Source organism: Cydia splendana, chromosome 24, assembly GCF_910591565.1.
Source record: "Cydia splendana chromosome 24, ilCydSple1.2, whole genome shotgun sequence".
NCBI lineage: Eukaryota > Metazoa > Arthropoda > Insecta > Lepidoptera > Tortricidae > Cydia > Cydia splendana.
In genome coordinates, this window is record NC_085983.1 from 3,387,315 (window position 1) to 3,404,868 (window position 17,554).

At 42.8% G+C, this 17,554-nt stretch overlaps 1 protein-coding gene across 1 annotated transcript in view; it reads left to right on the forward strand.

Annotated features, from left to right (window-relative positions):
- The first annotated feature begins 579 nt into the window (after nucleotides 1-579).
- Nucleotides 580-17,554, forward strand: part of LOC134802489 (xaa-Pro aminopeptidase ApepP-like) — a 48,035-nt gene continuing 31,060 nt past the window's right edge. Inside the window, exons 1-7 of the mRNA XM_063775168.1 lie at nucleotides 580-735; nucleotides 2,712-2,803; nucleotides 4,591-4,715; nucleotides 5,516-5,687; nucleotides 6,389-6,495; nucleotides 9,553-9,688; nucleotides 16,675-16,770. Coding sequence (XP_063631238.1) covers nucleotides 704-735; nucleotides 2,712-2,803; nucleotides 4,591-4,715; nucleotides 5,516-5,687; nucleotides 6,389-6,495; nucleotides 9,553-9,688; nucleotides 16,675-16,770 — 760 coding nt within the window. The 5' untranslated portion in view covers nucleotides 580-703. The remainder of the gene's footprint in view (nucleotides 736-2,711; nucleotides 2,804-4,590; nucleotides 4,716-5,515; nucleotides 5,688-6,388; nucleotides 6,496-9,552; nucleotides 9,689-16,674; nucleotides 16,771-17,554) is intronic.

The following is a 17,554-nucleotide window of genomic DNA, read 5'->3' on the forward strand; positions in this document are numbered from 1 at the left end:
ATCGAAGTGAAGAGGTACTATAGGTAGGACCTTGGGCTTTAGGAGGTTAGGTGCCGGTATATAGAGGGGAATGGGCGGGGCTGGCCCAGGCGAAGATGGCATGACCTGGACACCTTCCGTAACAACTGGCCGAAGAAGCAAGCCTTTGCCCAGGAATGGGACACTAAACGGCTAGTAAAAACAATATTTTATAACAGGGTAATTAGCCAGTAACTGGCCGTCTGTTAGTAACTGGTCACCCTAAACCAAAAATGAATTCTATTCACCTATAAATAGAATTAATTTTAGTATAAGGTGGCTAGTTATTGAAGGCTGGCCAGTTATTGAAACCTTATACTAAAATGAATTCTGTTTATATATAGGTGAATATAACTCATTTTTAGTTTAGGGTGGCCAGTTATTGGCCGGTACCTTAAGGCTCATTGAGACGGTGCGTGAACTCGCATGCGAGTTTCATTACATTGCGGTATTTGGTTGGTCGGCTGAATTGGATGTAACCAATAGTCCTCAATGTAACTAAAATCGCATACAAGTTCGCGCGCCGTCTAAATTAGCTATTATTCTCATCTCAATAATTAATTAATAAGTAGCGACTCAAACTGCAGCTAGTATATAAATCAATAAGTTAATCCGTTATCTAAATCCGACAGTATCTAGCAATATTGGAGCTCTGATATGGCTAATTGATACAGTATTTAGTGCGATGGCGAGGTGGGCAGTGCTTCTGGCGCTCTGGTAAGTATTTATTCCAAATATTGTTATTTTTAGGGTTCCGTACTTCAAAAATAAAAACGGAACCTTTATACGATCACTCGTGCGTCTGTCTATCCGTCTACCACAGCTTATTACTCGTAGCTCCGAAATTACGGGATCAATTAAGTTGAAATTTGGTACACACGAGTATATGTGACTTTTTCAACCAAAAGGTACCCACATTGTCGGTTGTCGATAAAGTTGGTTGCAAACTGAAGCTTCGTGGAAATAGCAGCTTATTGACAACTGACAATAAGTATCCTTTTGTCCGTTCCGAATGGCACATATCGTCCCGACTTTGAAAAAATCTCGTATCTGACACTGCTACTCAAACTCGAAACGCAATAAGTCTGTATGCATCCCATACATAGTTATCACATTTTTCTTATGATTGACAGAACAAGATACGAGTTTTTTAGGGTTCCGTACCCAAAGGGTAAAAACGGGACCCTATTACTAAGACTTCGCTGTCTTAGGGTTCCGTACCCAAAGGGTAAAACGAGACCCTAGACTCCGCTGTCCGTCCGTCTGTCACCAGGCTGTATCCCATGAACCGTGACTAGCTATCACATGCAGTTGAAATTTTCACAGATGATGTATTTCTGTTGCCGCTATAACTATAACAACAAATACTAAAAAGTACGGAACCCTCGGTGGGCAAGTCCGACTCGCACTTGTCCGGTTTTTTTCAAAGTAAGACACGATATGTAGATACTTAAGTCTGTGACCCGAAGACGGACATGTAACGTAAATAAATGAATTGTAAACACAGTTTCCCTATTTTTAATTTGAACCTTGGTGTGTAATACATTGGGGTGACTTTCGTTTGTTTTAGAAAACAATGAAACAAAAGAAATGCTACTTTATTTCGTTTTTGAAAGGTTCGAAATGGGTTCGAATTAGATTGAAACAGTGTGTACCTCTACATTCTTACGAGGCTAAGTAAAGGATTTTTCTCAAAGTCGACTTTGCCGTTTAAAAAATAGGTTGCGAAGCGCGTAGTTTATGGTCAGTCAAAAATTAAAAAGTTAAAAACATTGCAGTCTCGATTTTGGGACTGCAATGTTGCATACAAATTCCATTATTTGTCGAGTTCCAAACTTTTTAAAAGTTGAAATGGCCATATCAAATGAAGGCACAGGCCCATTAAACAGCCAAACAGATGATTAGTACCGCGACTATTTAGCTGTCTCAAATAGGTTGGCGTATTTTCGGCAGAAAAATATACTTCTATTTTTTTATTAAAAAAATAAAAAGGCGGCAAAGCTAATTTTTTCAATTGTTTCTACTTTTTTCTGTGAAATTATATACGTAAGAAAGTTGCTTTTGTAAAATATTTCTATGATATTTATATTTCTTGCACCATTTTTGAGAAAAGCACTATATATGACTCGGCTGGAAGGCTACTTGCTGGCTTCGGATTCAATTAAACGGACTCCCAAGGTCGTCCGTTTAAAACGAATCCTCAGCCTGCAAGTAGCTACTTCCGAGCCTCGACAATAATGTACTAAAAAGAAAAGTTTTGCATACTATTAAGGGCTGATTTATGGCTGATTTAGACGGCGCGCGAACTCGCATGCGATTTTAGTTACATTGCGGACTGTTGGTTACGTCAAATTCAACCGACCGGTCAAAACCCGCAATGTAATGAAACTCGCATGCGAGTTCTCGCATCGTCTAAATGAGCCTTAAATGTAGAATCTCAAATGTACCTAGACTTAGACCAAGATAAGTCTGCAACGATTTTGATAGCACACGCAGTGTGTTATTTCAAACGTCAAACTTCTATGAAATTATGATGTTATATGTAACACTTGCACTGCGTATGCTATCAAAATCGTTGCAGACTTTTCTTGCTCTAACTCTACCTATATATATTTTTTAAGTTTCATGATTTGTTAGAAAATATTTAAGAAAATTGGCAACAAATCATGTTTGTTGGCAACCTGTCTTTTCAGCATAACAGCAGAAGCGGTATGGGGCCACATCCTGCGGTCAGGGCGTACCATGTCCAACTTCGAGTGGGCGGAACCCGATGAAGCGGTCTACAGTATGTCTTTTTAACTTTTATATTGATTTAATTTATTTATTGATAATTTTTACGGTACAGCTATCATAACAGTTGCCCAATGCGATAGTGTAGCAAAAAGTAATGTAGAGAAATACGACTATATTTATATATATATATATATAACCTCGAGATTGGACTGAAGATGAATATGTCAAAGACCAAGCTTATGACTAACAGCACACCACGTAGGCTAGAAATAAATGGAGAACATGTTGCATATGTCCGTGAGTACATTTATTTGGGCCAATTAGTCTCCTTCCAGGCGCGTCAGGAAAAAGAGGTCGAAAGACGGATTGAAAACGCCTGGAGGAGCTATTGGTCCATGAAACACCTGATGAAAGGTAATCTTCCGATGTCACTGAAACGGAAGCTCGTGGACATGTGCATACTCCCAGTTCTAACCTACGGTGCACAGACTTGGTCTTTGACTAAAGCTCAGAAGTCCAGACTCGGGGTTTGCCAACGAGCTATGGAGCGTAGCATATAGGTGTCAAATTGGTGGATCGAGTCCGGAACACCACGCTACGCTCCAAGACCCAAATCGTCGATGTAGCTCGGAAGGCGGCCAAGCTAAAATGGGACTGGGCTGGTCACGTCTGCCGAATGCCGAATGAGTTGTGGGGCAAAATCACTTCAGAGTGGGAGCCCCAAAACTCGAATCGGGGACCTGGCAGACCCTGCCGGCGATGGCGGGATGAACTAGACTCATTTTGAAAGGAGTGACCCGACAGCACTGGACAGAGATTTGTGGAGAAATTGGGGGAGGCCTTTGCCCAGCAGTGGGACACGACAGGCTCCAAATAATAATAAATATATGTGTGTTGTGGTCAAAAATCGTAGGTTAAAAACCTTGTTGTGCTGTAGCTGAAAAATTGCTGTCGAAAAAAATGCTGAAAGTTTAGTTAGGATTCTATAAATCAGAGACAAAAGGTTAATCTATGTTTTATTTCTATAAGTGCCACTTGCACCATTCACTAACCCGGGGTTAACCGGTTAAACCTGGAGTTACCATTACAATTTGACACAGGGTTAACGGTTTAACCGGTTAACCCCGAATTGGTGGGATGGTGCAAGTGGAGCCAAGTGCGCAAACTGAGTGGACGCTCGAGCGGAGGCGACTAAACTGAAAATCGTAATTAGATTCCAAAAAAAGTAAGACAATGTTGCCACTGCAATAATATGTTTGTAAAATAGTAAATTCCTTTTTATATATAAACACGCTAAGATAATTTATTTATTGGTAATTTTACTCCTACGATTTAAAAAAGTACTTTTATTTACTTATTTTTACATAAATACAAGACGCGCTAGTAAAAAGTGGCACTTACTTTTTTTGGAATCTAATTACGGTTTTCAGTTTAGCAAGGTTATATCAAAATATGGCGTTTGTTGTAACACTTCCTTGCTCTATTAAGTCTGTGCGAAGGTAATCGGTATCCAGACGGGATGATCAAATCGACCGATTTGATCAGAAATGAAATTGGCGTCAATCTCCAATTTACTCACCAATTTTAGACTTATGGTGATTTTAGAGCCCTCTAAATTGAAAAAATGCCCCAGAACGAAAATACTGGGGTCACAAATTGGTATTCTTGCGCCCGCACCTCATTTTATCGGTAATATCGGTCATTATCGGCGGTTGAATTCGGCGAGCCAAATTGACGTTTGCGTCCGCACGTCCTGATTCAATCGGGCAATTTAATCTGATTAGCGAAAAATGGACCAGTCTGGATACGCCTATAGCTCAGATGGACTCTGTATTTCAGTTGAGGATGGCACCGGGCGTACTTTGAGCGCCCTCAGCGCTGCCGAGCGTATCGCAGCGCTGCGGGTGGTTATGGCCGAACACAACCTCGACGCCTACATCGTACCTACGGCTGACGCACACAATGTAAGTCTAGTCAATGTAGTCTACGTCGGTGGCAAACAAGCATACGTCCCGCCTGATGGTAAGCTGTCACCGTAGCCTATATGGACGCCTGCGACTCTAGAGGTGTTTCGTGCGCGTTGCCGACCTTACAACCCGTACCCTCGTTGAACTCTGGCAACATTACGCCACAAGAACAGTCTTTTTATTTTTTCCCGTGACCAGAGGCGCTAAAACGGCAGTCACGCTCCAACGAGTAAGTGCAAAAGTGACGCATGACTGCGATAGCGATAAAATGCGCCACCATCATATCAATGTACTAGTAGATTATAATTTTTCACCACACCAGCTCGGAAAGGCTTACTTTGCACTTCGAAAACTGATAGCAAAGTTGCATTTTATTCACATGTGAGGCAAAGTATCAAATGCAAATTTTGAGTTGTTTTATGTTTGCTGGTAGAAAAGACTTTTAAATGATGATTTTGGATGATAAATATTTAATAACATTCATTTGGATTTGATTTGGTTTCATTTTGTTTGATATTTTACATTTAATATTAGCTTCGGGTTGGTGTGGTGAAAATTTTTGTGTTTCACACGGGGGCAAATTTGAAATTTTGTTTAACCCTCGTGCTTTGAAACCCTCGCAACGCTCAAGATCGTATCAATATTAGCTTTAGCACGAGCGGTTAAACAACAACTTTGCCCCCTTGTAAAACAAATAACTATTACTCGTATTCAGACATTCAGATCAGCATTTCAGACGAATGTCATCGTCATCTCTTCATTCTTCAGTTAAATAAGTATATTTATTTTGTTTTCAGTCTCAGTATATAGCGGCATCAGACGCTCGCCGTGAATGGCTGTCCGGGCTTACCGGTTCCTCGGGTACCGCGGTGGTGACAAAAGACCACGCCCTGGTGTGGACCGACGGGCGTTACTTCACGCAGTTCGAGATTCAAGTAGACACCACGCAGTGGACGCTCATGCGGGAAGGTGACGTTACAGTTTAGACAGACACAGACAGATGTCCGCGGTAGTGACAAAAGACCAGGCCCTGGTGTGTGACGGGCATTATTTCACGCAGTTCGAGATTCAAGTAGACACTACACAGTGGAAGCTCATGCGGCAAGGTGACGTTACAGTTTAGACAGACAGACAGATGTCCGCGGTAGTGACAAAAGACCAGGCCCTGGTGTGTGACGGACATTACTTCACGCAGTCCGAGTTGCAAGTACACCACATAGTGGACGCTCATGCGGCAAGGTGACGTTACAGTTTAGACAGACAGACAGATGTCCGCGGTAGTGACAAAAGACCAGGCCCTGGTGTGTGACGGACATTACTTCACGCAGTCCGAGTTGCAAGTACACCACATAGTGGACGCTCATGCGACAGGTAACAACAAGTTTAAAGAAAGCGACCAAAATCATTTATTTAATTTTACGTTCCTTGACATTTTTACTATCAAATTTCGCTTTAAATATATTAAAAACGGGTCACTCACGTATTTTAAGTCGAAATACGCTCGACATGTTTCACTCCGTACCGAGGAGTGTCATCAGGAGCTTGCGTTGACCGTGACGGGCCGGTGCGGGCGGCGGCATATATTTAATATGTCTTTGTCTCGAAGTTTTGTTATTAAAATTTCGCGTTCAAAACCACGGTCATATGTAACATTCTAGGTTCCTTTGCAGGCGAGGACCTGACGATCCAAGCGTGGCTGGCGAGTAACTTGACCTCAGGAGATGTGGTGGGGGTGGACCCCACCACTTACACTAGGGCGGCTTGGGTCGCGTTACAGGTACATCCTACACATAGGGGAGACTATATTGTAATATCCTGACGATCCAAGCGTGGCTGGCGAGCAACTTGACCTCAGGAGATGTGGTGGGAGTGAACCCCACCACTTACACTAGGACAGCTTGGGGTACAGGTACATCCTGCACATAGGGGAGACTATTGTAATATCCTGACGATCCAAGCGTGGCTAGCCAGCAACTTGACCTCAGGAGATGTGGTGGGGGTGGACCCCACCACTTACACTAGGACAGCTTGGGTGGCGTTACAGGTACATCCTACACATAGGGGAGACTATATTGTAATATCTTGACGATCCAAGCGTGGCTGGCGAGCAACTTGACCTCAGGAGAAGTGGTGGGGGTGGACCCCACCACTTACACTAGGATGGCGTGGGTGGCGTTACAGGTACATCCTACACATAGGGGAGACTATATTATAATATCCTGACGATCCAAGCGTGGCTGGCGAGCAACTTGACCTCAGGAGATGTGGTGGGGGTGGACCCCACCACTTACACTAGGACAGCATGGGTGGCGTTACTCAGCAAATGTGTATGCAGGGGTGCCAAGCTTTGCTGACTGTACAGTGGCATTCAAAAGTGAATGGATAGATGTCGACCGTAATGCCTTAATATTACGGTTGAAACATCTCCATGCACTTTTGAACGCCAGTGTACATAAGGTACTCGAAAATCGAAATTTCGTTATCTGCCTCTCTAATACTCTCTATCGCTCGAATAAGTATAAATGAATGAATGAATGAATGAATAATATTTATTTCAGGACTAGTCACATATTATGTTAGTAACAACCCAAGTAGCACAGATAGCTCTATAACTACTCACTTTTAGTTCTATCTAACGCTCTGTGCGTATTAAGACACTTATAAGAGCACACTCGTGGTCCTACAGCTGTATAATAGATCTCAGTGATATTTATATAGCTTAGGGCTGATTAAAAGCTGCATTACGGCTCTGAAAACTACCATTAATACGCAAAGAGTGATATAAAGGTATATTTGCTACGACCCTATACAGCTTTAAGGGTTATCAAATGCTTTAACCGTTATAAGGTCTGTTTAGTGGATAAAATTACGCCATGTGCTGTATAAGGAGGTAATTGTGGACTTTTATTACGTTGACTTATTAAGGGAGCACAAGTGAACTATTATGAAGCTAATAGACGTATAATGGAACACATGTGGCACATAATACAGCTTGTCGCTTAACATGTTTACCACTAAGCAGCTTTTAGTATAATGGAACACATGTGGCGCATAATACAGCTTATCGCTGAACGTGTTTACCGCTAAGCAGCTTTTATTACGCTGACTTTTTAAGGAAGCACGAATGAACTATTATGAAGCCAATAGACGTATAATGGAACACACGTGGCGCATAATACAGCTTATCGCTGAACATGTTTACCGCTAAGCAGCTTTTATTACGCTGACTTTTAAGGGAGCACGAGTGAACTAATATGAAGCCAATAGACGTATAAATGGAACACATGGGACGCATAATACAGCTTATAGCTGAACATGTTTACCGCTAAAGCAGCTTTTATTTCGCTGACTTATTATAAGGGAGAACGAGTGAACTATTATGAAACCAATAGACGTATAATCGAACACATGTGGCGCATAATACGGCTTAGCGCTGAACATGTTTACCGCTAAGCAGCCTATTATACTACCATTGGGACTGTCTGCATAGCAGCTGTTAAAACGTTCATAAGATGCCTTATAACTGTTTAGAGGTTCACTAGTGTATCGAAATAACGACTTGGACTTTATAGTGGGATATATAACAGTCGTATGCTGCATATAAGAATTTTAACGGTTCACGTTGCTTTTTAACATTGACCGCCATTTTATTGTATATAACCTACAAAATTGAAATTGCTTTTCCAACTTTTAAGGGTAACAATATGGTTTTGTGCCTGAGTTCTTAACCTAAATCATTAGTTTAGTACTTCCTATAACGTATTATTAACTTTTTATCTCATAATTCTGTCCGAACCACTGAAATAGTTTTTATACACAGCTTATTTATATCATTAATTTAAATAAATACTGATTATTTTCGTGGCGCACTGAAATTTTCTTAGATAATGTATATATATAATGTCAATAAACTTGCATTCCCAAACATCTTTCTCGCATTAATATATAAAAGATCATGTACAAACATTTAACTAAACACTTTAACAAAATGACTTATGGTGTCGTTGCGCTTAACGTTTTTGCTTCAATATAAATATGTTCACCTCTGCGTTCGTCGTCACTATACTAAATATAATAGCTGATTTTTAAAGCAGAGGTGTAAAAGTATGTTATTAATTATCTTTTATTCAGCCCAACGTCAATCTTTCCCGGTATTAGGGCGCACATGTGACATATTAGCTGAATAAAGGGTAACTGGTGGTCTCTTACCCAGCCAATATACACCTCTTATAACTCCTGTTACCCCTTATAATTCCGTTAAATTGCTGCTACACCGCTCTTAAGTAGCTATGTGAACTTAAGGCTGCCTAATTTGTGCCCATTTAAGAGTTATAAAAGCTGAAAAGACGCTTATACAGCTCTTATGCAGTTTTTATATTCCAGCTTCAAGCGTATTCGTACTTCATTATGCGGCTGCTATACAGCTAATCTGTGCTACTTGGGAAGTTAGTAAACAAGGTAGTAAAATTAGTGTTAGTGCAAAGCAACATAAATAAAATTAAATAGATAGTTACATACCATAAGAGAGGTTATGATTTTGTTTTTCCGAAATTTTGATTTTCGATTTTCGCCGTATGCTTGTATAAAAAGGTAGATTTTGTGGGATTTTAACGCATCCCCAAAACGCGCAACTATGCATTTTTAACAGATTTTAAAATTGAAGACATTTTCGTTTTCTTATTTTTTATGTACCTACCATGTCCGTGCCAAACAAGCATACGGCCAGCCTGACAATAAGCTGTGTTACATACGCGTTGCCCACGCTTTAACAACCTACACACTCTTAAATCAATGTCAATTTGACAATAAGTTATATTTTTTTATTCGTATCCAGAACGCCTTGACCCCATCCGGCATCCAGCTACAAGCGACCGCAGACAACCTGGTGGACGCGGCGCGGGACAGCGTCGGCGAGCCGGCCCCCGCGCGCCCTAATAACCCAATATTCGGGCTGCCCGTCGAGTTCACAGGTATTCTTTAGACACAGTGACAACCTGGAGACAACACGGAGACAACACGGAGACAACACGGAGACAACACGGAGACAACACGGAGACGACCTGGTGGACGCGGCGCGGGGCGACGTCGGCGAGCCGGCGCCCGCGCGCCCGAGCAACCCCGCGTGTTCGGGGTGCCCGTCGACTTCACGGGTATTCTTTAGCAAGTGATAGTTAATAATATAAACGGGTCTACCGTGATATAATTTCATTGTTTTTACCTTAAATTCCGTCTTCCTGTGACCAAAGCTAGTGCAGAAAATAATCTAAAAACAATGAAATTATATCGCGGTAGACCCGTTTGTGTAATTAAATATGTGTACAAAACGCGAGAGTTTAAAGTGTTATAGTCATATTGTGGGTTTATGTGGGTCGCACTGATGGCACACAATATTTTGCGATTTAAAATTATTTTAAATGGGTCTTTCACTTATTATTAAGTCGAATAGCTCGACATGTTTCGATCCAATTAATTTTATTAATATCACTAGAGTTTTATATTCAATATTTTGCTTTTTAAGGATAACCTTAAAGTGAATAATTTATAAAAATATATAATATCTAATATATATTTGATGGATGGACCCGGGTATGTCCTTAAACTACGTCCAAGACCACCGGTGGACGGGCAGCAGCGTCCCTCAAATTCGGTGTACTCGACTGCGATCGCCAACCCGCCTGCCAAGCGTGGCGATTATGGCATTCACCCCCCATCATGATGAGCACAATAGAACCACGGCCCCGAGGTTCCGGCGACCCCCGGTGCTCTGGCTATGGTAGCGGTCAGGGCATTAGCGGGGTCAGGGGTGCTAAGAATCTCCGGCAAAGATCCGGCTACCCGCCCCGACGACGACTGGCCCTGGTAACACACAACATACGCACTATGAGGACTGACGAAAAGATCTGCGAGCTGGAAGAGGAACTGAGCAGGTTACACTGGGACATTGTAGGGTTATGCGAAGTCCGTAGAGAGGGGGAGGACACGACAACCCTGAAGTCTGGTAACTTGCTCTACCACCGGGAGGGCGACCAACAGTCCCAAGGTGGTGTCGGGTTACTCGTTCACAAGTCCCTCGTAAACAACATAATAACCATCGACAGTGTGTCGAGCAGGGTGGTATACCTAATACTCAGAATATCCAAAAGATATTCGCTGAAGGTCATTCAGGTATACGCACCGACCTCGTCACACTCCGATGATGAAGTAGAAGCTATGTATGAGGACGTAAGTAGGGCCATACATACTTCTAAAACCTACTTTACTGTTGTTATGGGGGACTTCAACGCAAAGTTGGGCAAGAGAAGCGGGGATGAGTTGAGAGTGGGGCAATTTGGGTATGGGCAACGGAACCCTAGGGGTCAGAGGCTGGCCGACTTTCTGGAGAGAGAGGAACTCTTCATGATGAACTCTTTCTTCCAGAAGCCGCCTCACAGGAAATGGACCTGGATGAGTCCTGACGGTTCCACGAGAAACGAGATAGACTTCATCATGACCGACAAGAAACGGATATTCAGTGATGTCTCTGTGATCAACAGGGTAAAGACCGGTAGTGATCACCGAATCGTAAGAGGCACACTGAATATCAATATTAAACTTGAAAGGTCCAGCCTGATGAAGTCTACGCTCCGACCTACTGGAGCCTATGTTCAAAACCCCGAAAGCTTTCAACTCGAGCTCTCTAACCGCTTTGCTTGCCTAGAGAACTTGGCTTCAGTGGACGAAATCAACGACGGGCTAGTGGAAACTGTCCACACAGTAGGGTCTAAGTTTTTTAGATCCCGCCGTAAAGATAGACCTCAGAAATTGACCGAGCAAACCTTAAACCTCATGGCTGAACGACGCTCGCTACAGTTGCAGTCTCCCGATGACGCGGAGTCATATAGGCAGCTCAATAGACGTATATCTAAGTCCTTGCGACATGATCTGCGTCTCTTTAATACTAACCGTATTAAAGAGACTATTGAGCGAAACCAAGGCTCCAAAGTGTTCGCAAAGGACAAGTCTATTGGGCAAAGCCAGCTGACAAAGCTGAAACGGGAAGATGGCAGCATAGCGTCGAGCAAAGCGGAGGTTTTAGGTGAGATCGAGAGGTTCTATGGACAGTTATACACTTCGATCGCAAAGCCCGTTGACAGCTTGGTAGGAGATCCAAGAGCCAAGCTGTCCCGACATTATACCGAAGATATCCCGGACATCAGTCTGTACGAGATTAGGATGGCCCTGAAGCAGCTTAAGAACAACAAGGCGCCGGGCAAAGACGGAATCACTTCAGAGCTTCTGAGAGCGGGTGGAACACCGGTACTTAAAGTCCTCCAGAAGCTCTTTAATTCCGTCTTGTCCGAGGGCATAACGCCTGAAACATGGAATAGAGGCGAGGTGGTGCTGTTCTTCAAAAAAGGTGATAACAACCTATTGAAGAACTACAGACCCATCACGCTTCTGAGCCATGTCTATAAGCTGTTTTCAAGGGTCATCACGAACCGTCTCGAACACAGACTTGATGACTTCCAGCCTCCCGAACAAGCCGGTTTCCGAAAAGGCTATAGTACCATAGACCACATCCATACGCTGCGGCAAGTTATACAGAAGACCGAAGAGTATAACTTGCCATTATGCTTAGCGTTTGTGGACTATGAGAAAGCCTTCGATTCGGTGGAAACATGGGCGGTGCTTGAGTCTCTTCAGCGATGCCATATTGACTATCGGTACATCGAAGTGTTGAAGTGTTTGTATAGTAACGCCACCATGTCGGTCCGAGTACAGGAGCAGAGCACGAGGGCGATTCCATTGCGAAGAGGCGTAAGGCAGGGAGAAACTGTTTACTGCCGTAATGGAAGACGCCTTCAAGCTCCTGGAATGGGAAGGACTTGGCATCAACATCAACGGCGAATACATCACTCACCTTCGGTTTGCCGACGATATCGTAGTCATGGCAAAGTCGATGGAGGAACTCAGCATGATGCTCGATGACCTCAACCGAGTTTCACAACGGGTGGGCTTGAAAATGAACATGGACAAGACGAAACTTATGTCAAATGCCAATGTTGTGCCCATCCCAGTCTCTGTTGGGAACTCGGTACTCGAAGTTGTTGACTCGTACATCTACCTAGGACAAGTAGTCCAATTAGGTAGGTCCAACTTCGAGAAAGAGGTCAACCGCCGAATCCAACTCGGTTGGGCAGCGTTCGGGAAACTACGTAATGTCTTTTCGTCCGACATACCTCAGTGCCTCAAGACGAAAGTCTTTAATCAATGTGTGTTACCAGTGATGACTTACGGCTCCGAAACGTGGTCTTTCACTATCGGCCTCATCTCAAAACTTAAAGTCGCTCAACGAGCTATGGAGAGGGCTATGCTCGGAGTTTCTCTACGTGATCGAATCAGAAATGAGGAGATCCGTAGACGAACTAAAGTCACCGACATAGCCCACCGGATTAGCAAGCTGAAGTGGCAATGGGCAGGCCACATTGCACGCAGAGAAGATGGCCGATGGGGTCGAAAAGTGCTCGAGTGGAGACCACGGACTAGCAAGCGCAGCGTAGGACGTCCACCCACAAGATGGACAGACGATCTTGTTAAGGTCGCCGGAAGACGCTGGATGCGGGTCGCTTCCAACCGGCACGTATGGAGGTCCAAGGGGGAGGCCTATGTTCAGCAGTGGACGTCTTATGGCTGAGATGATGATGATGATGATTTGATGGATAATTTATAAAAATTGTATAGAGGCTTGCGCTCCGATGGTATAGTGGTGAAGCTGAAGACGACAGTTCAATCCGGCCTCCGCCACCAGAGGGCTTGGTCACTCTTTTCTTTAGTAGGCTTCAGACCTATTTATTTATTTATTTTTTATTTATACTCGTTCGAGCCTAGAGCAAACTGCTGGGCAAAGGCCTCCATCCTCCCTTTCCATGTATCCCGGTCTTGACCCGTCTCCCACCAGTTCCTATCAAAGGCGTCGAGGTCATCTCGCCAACGCCGTCGAGGTTTGCCGCGACCCCGGGTTTGATGTGGGAGGTTTGTAGGGTTGCCAGATGGTCGGGATTTGGCGGGATTCTCCCGATTTTTAGCAGGTGTTCCCGATTCCCGACAAAGTGTAAACTGTCCCGAAAAACAGCTTCACGTTATAAAACAATAATTTCAAGTTCCGAACTGTCGTCGAGCGAGCGAGCTGACGTAGTGCCAATTAGACGTGTGCGCCGATTATAAAATGATCGGCGGCGGCGTTTGCCAAAAAATCGGCGGCGGCGGCGTGTTTTCGGCGTGAAATCGGCGTGACCTTGACTTTTCGGTTCCTTAAGAAAAATCATTAATTTGTTGTTTTTCTTGAAAATTTTATCAATTCAGGTTGCTGGTAAGTGAATTACGTAATCTACGTATAGTTATGAATAGGCCGTGAGTAATATAGAGTTTGTAAATTGATATAGGATAGATATAATAACTTGATTTCCCTAGTAACTGGCTTGCTGTAAGCGGTCACCTGGTCCCAATGACCTATGATCCGATCTGTAACTCTCCATTTTTTTATGCTTTCCATGAGTTATCGTATTAAAATGAGGTAAGTACGTTAACAAAATAAAACATCAGATATCCTAGACATGCGGACTGCTATTGTGTCTTCCCTCTAATGGTTTTCCTATCGTACAAGAACCAGGCTCACTGAGATGTATCTTCTTCTTTCTCGTTTTTTCATTGTTTTTTTGCGTTTGAGCATTGCTGAGGATCACGACATGTAATTTGTCTCCATTTCGTGCGGTCATAAGCCGTGTGGACTGCACATCTGTACACTTCTTCACAACGTTCGACCATCTCACACATGCTCCACTCCGAGCATGTTTGCCATTCGCCATTCATTCATTCATCCATTCATGCGTTGGAAACCGAATAATAATTATATCCGAAGAATCTAAGGGCTCGCCCATGGCATGTTGTGGAGAGCCAAGTGGCAATATTCTCTCTAAGAATTAAGGGGTTTGTTCTTCTAGCTGTACTAGGTAGAAGCAGCAATCTTCGTCAGCATCACATCTCAAAAGCACCTTTGCACGTCACTTTTAGAGGCTCCACTTTGCGGCACCATACTGGAATACTGAAAAGACAAGAGCTCGTATCAAGCGCACTTTACATAGTTGCAGGTCGAATACCTCTGTTCTTCCAGATCTTGTCGAAGTTAGCCGTAGCACTCTTAGCCATGCCAGCTCTGCGGCGTATCTCGGCGGTGCAACCACCGGCTCTGGTTATCATCTCATGATATACTAGCTAGCTTTTCTGTAATCGCCGAGTGCGTCGGTAACGGGAGCATGTTTGCTCTGTTTACTACCATTACATTACTTTGGGCTTGAAATGGTTGATGTTAACTCCTCATTAGAACTTTCATCTTCAGTTTTCATCAAAAGCGCCGCCATTTCGATGTTTTTCATTCTAAAATTCAAATTAAGAGTTGAAAGTGAATTCACAATTAAGGGGCTGCCCCACGCCAATGACCTTCGATCTGAATCCCTTAGTTTTCTAATGTTTTTTGTAGCTTATTATATTAACAGCTACGGCTTTAAGCAATATAGTATCCCATATTTACTTCAAAGTTCATTGTGTTCGAGATATTTGGCAACAAAATTGAACAATTTTAGGCTAAAAAACTGGTTTTCTGGCCATAACTTTTGTGTTCATTACTTTAAAATTAAAACCTTGGACACGTTTTTGGAGACATCAAAGACGAATCCAAATATGTAGATTTCGTACATGTAAGATCCTTCACTGCAAACTAGATACGAAAAAAGTGTTTTTTTTAGAAAAATTCATAAAAAATAAATATTTATTTTTTTCAAAATCCGGTGGACAAAACCGGAGATAAAAGATTGAAAAACCAATAACCGTTTGTCTTATATTTCTATCTGTAGTGCAAAAAAAGGAGATACGATTCAAAACTTGTCAAAAATCGATGAAAACCTCGGGTAGCCCCTTAATACGAAAACATACTACTTCATATATCGCTCCCTCATCTTTCTTGACGCTGAATACTGAGGATTACTCAGTTTAAAGTAACTTTCTGTTCCATTCTATAAATACTTGGTATAAATTTGACAACTGTTACATATATAATGAAAAAAATCCAGATTGTAATTCAAAAACCAAGTTGGAATAACTAATTAACAACACTCAAGGTCACGCCGATTTCACGCCGATCATTTATCGGCGGCGGCGGCGTGGCAAAAAAGCCCGGCGGCGGCGGCGCGCCGGCGCGGCGCACACGTCTAGTGCCAATAATGTAAAATATCGTTGTTTTTAATACAATTACTTTAATTTAAATGTATTTTTTTAGAGATGCCCCGAATAGTGAATTTGGCCGAATACCGAATACCGAATATTCGGCCCCTCTCTCGGCCGAATACCGAGTATTCGGCATGACATGCGAACATTTTGAGTCTGTGAGTCACAATTATTAATTAATTATGCAAACTGTTCGCCATCAAAGCACTACGTTTGCGAAGATATATTTTTATGTTGAACAGAATGAATGAATGTATATTAGAGTCAATCAAATCAGACCCATGATAAAAACAAAATATTTTGTAATCAATAAATGCTCAAAAACGTGCCTTCGTATTTAACTACTTTCCAAGAATATATTTTAAATATTAAATATACCTAGTTTTTGGTTATTTTTTTTGTAATTTTTCTTTTTAGGTAGATGCAACAGATATTCGGTATTCGGCCGAATAGTAGGCAACATTCGGCCGAATTCCGAATATTGGGCAAAGTGTCCGAATAGGCCGAATACCGAATAGTTGCCGAATCATGGCATCGTGGCAATCGCGGCATCTCTAATTTTTTTTTTCCCGACTTAAGTCCCAAAATCCCGAAAAATTGATATTGTTTCCCGATAATAGCGCCTTTCGATCTGGCAACCCTAGAGGTTTGACGTATATTACTTCTTTCTCAGTTTATATTTCAAATTGTTTTGCAGGCAAGCCATCAAATGAGAAGATCTCCGAATTGCTCGCACAGACTTCAGCACGGGGTGCAACGGCGCTCGTGCTCACCGCTTTAGACGACATAGCCTGTGAGTTCAACACATTCTATTCTACTCTCGTCTCTTCTCTTCTCTTTTTAGGGTTCCGTACCCAAAGGGTCAACTCAAAGGCGAGGAACCATCACAGAAATTCTACGAGGTGGTGAGGAAAGCGATGGACCAGAATCGATGGCGAGAGTGTGTCCGAACAAAACCCACCAACCACGATCATCAGTCATGATGGATGCGACCAAGAAGAAGAACCCAAAGGGTAAAAACGGGAACCTATTACTAAGACTCCGCTGTCCGTCTGTCCGTCCGTCCGTCTGACACCAAGCTGTATTTCATGAACTGTGATAGCCTATCAAATTAAGGTTCAAGTACTATGTTTACCAACCGCCTTACTTAAACGATAGTCCTATAATATAAGGTCGTTTTAAATTCACAGACATTGAGCGTGCCAGACAGCGTACTTACTACTTACTTACTTACCTTGCCTTACCTTACTTTACCTTTACTTGGTTGGCGCGGTGACCCAAAATGAGCCTTGGCCTCCAACACAAGAGCACGCCACTTTGATCGGTCCAGAGCGGTATCCCGCCAGCTTTCGCCGACGCCGAGCTCACGGAGATCTGCCTCCACTCTATCACTCACTAGCGTACTGTGCATTTTTTTACTAGTTGTCTGTCGGCGACGGCGCGGCCGTGTAACTATTGAATACGTTAATTAATAGACACTGTATAGAAGAATATACGAGTATACGAGATAACGCTAGGTAGAAGAAGATAGAAGAATATTATTTTGTCTGCCACGGCACGTGTCTGTGTCTGCTCAA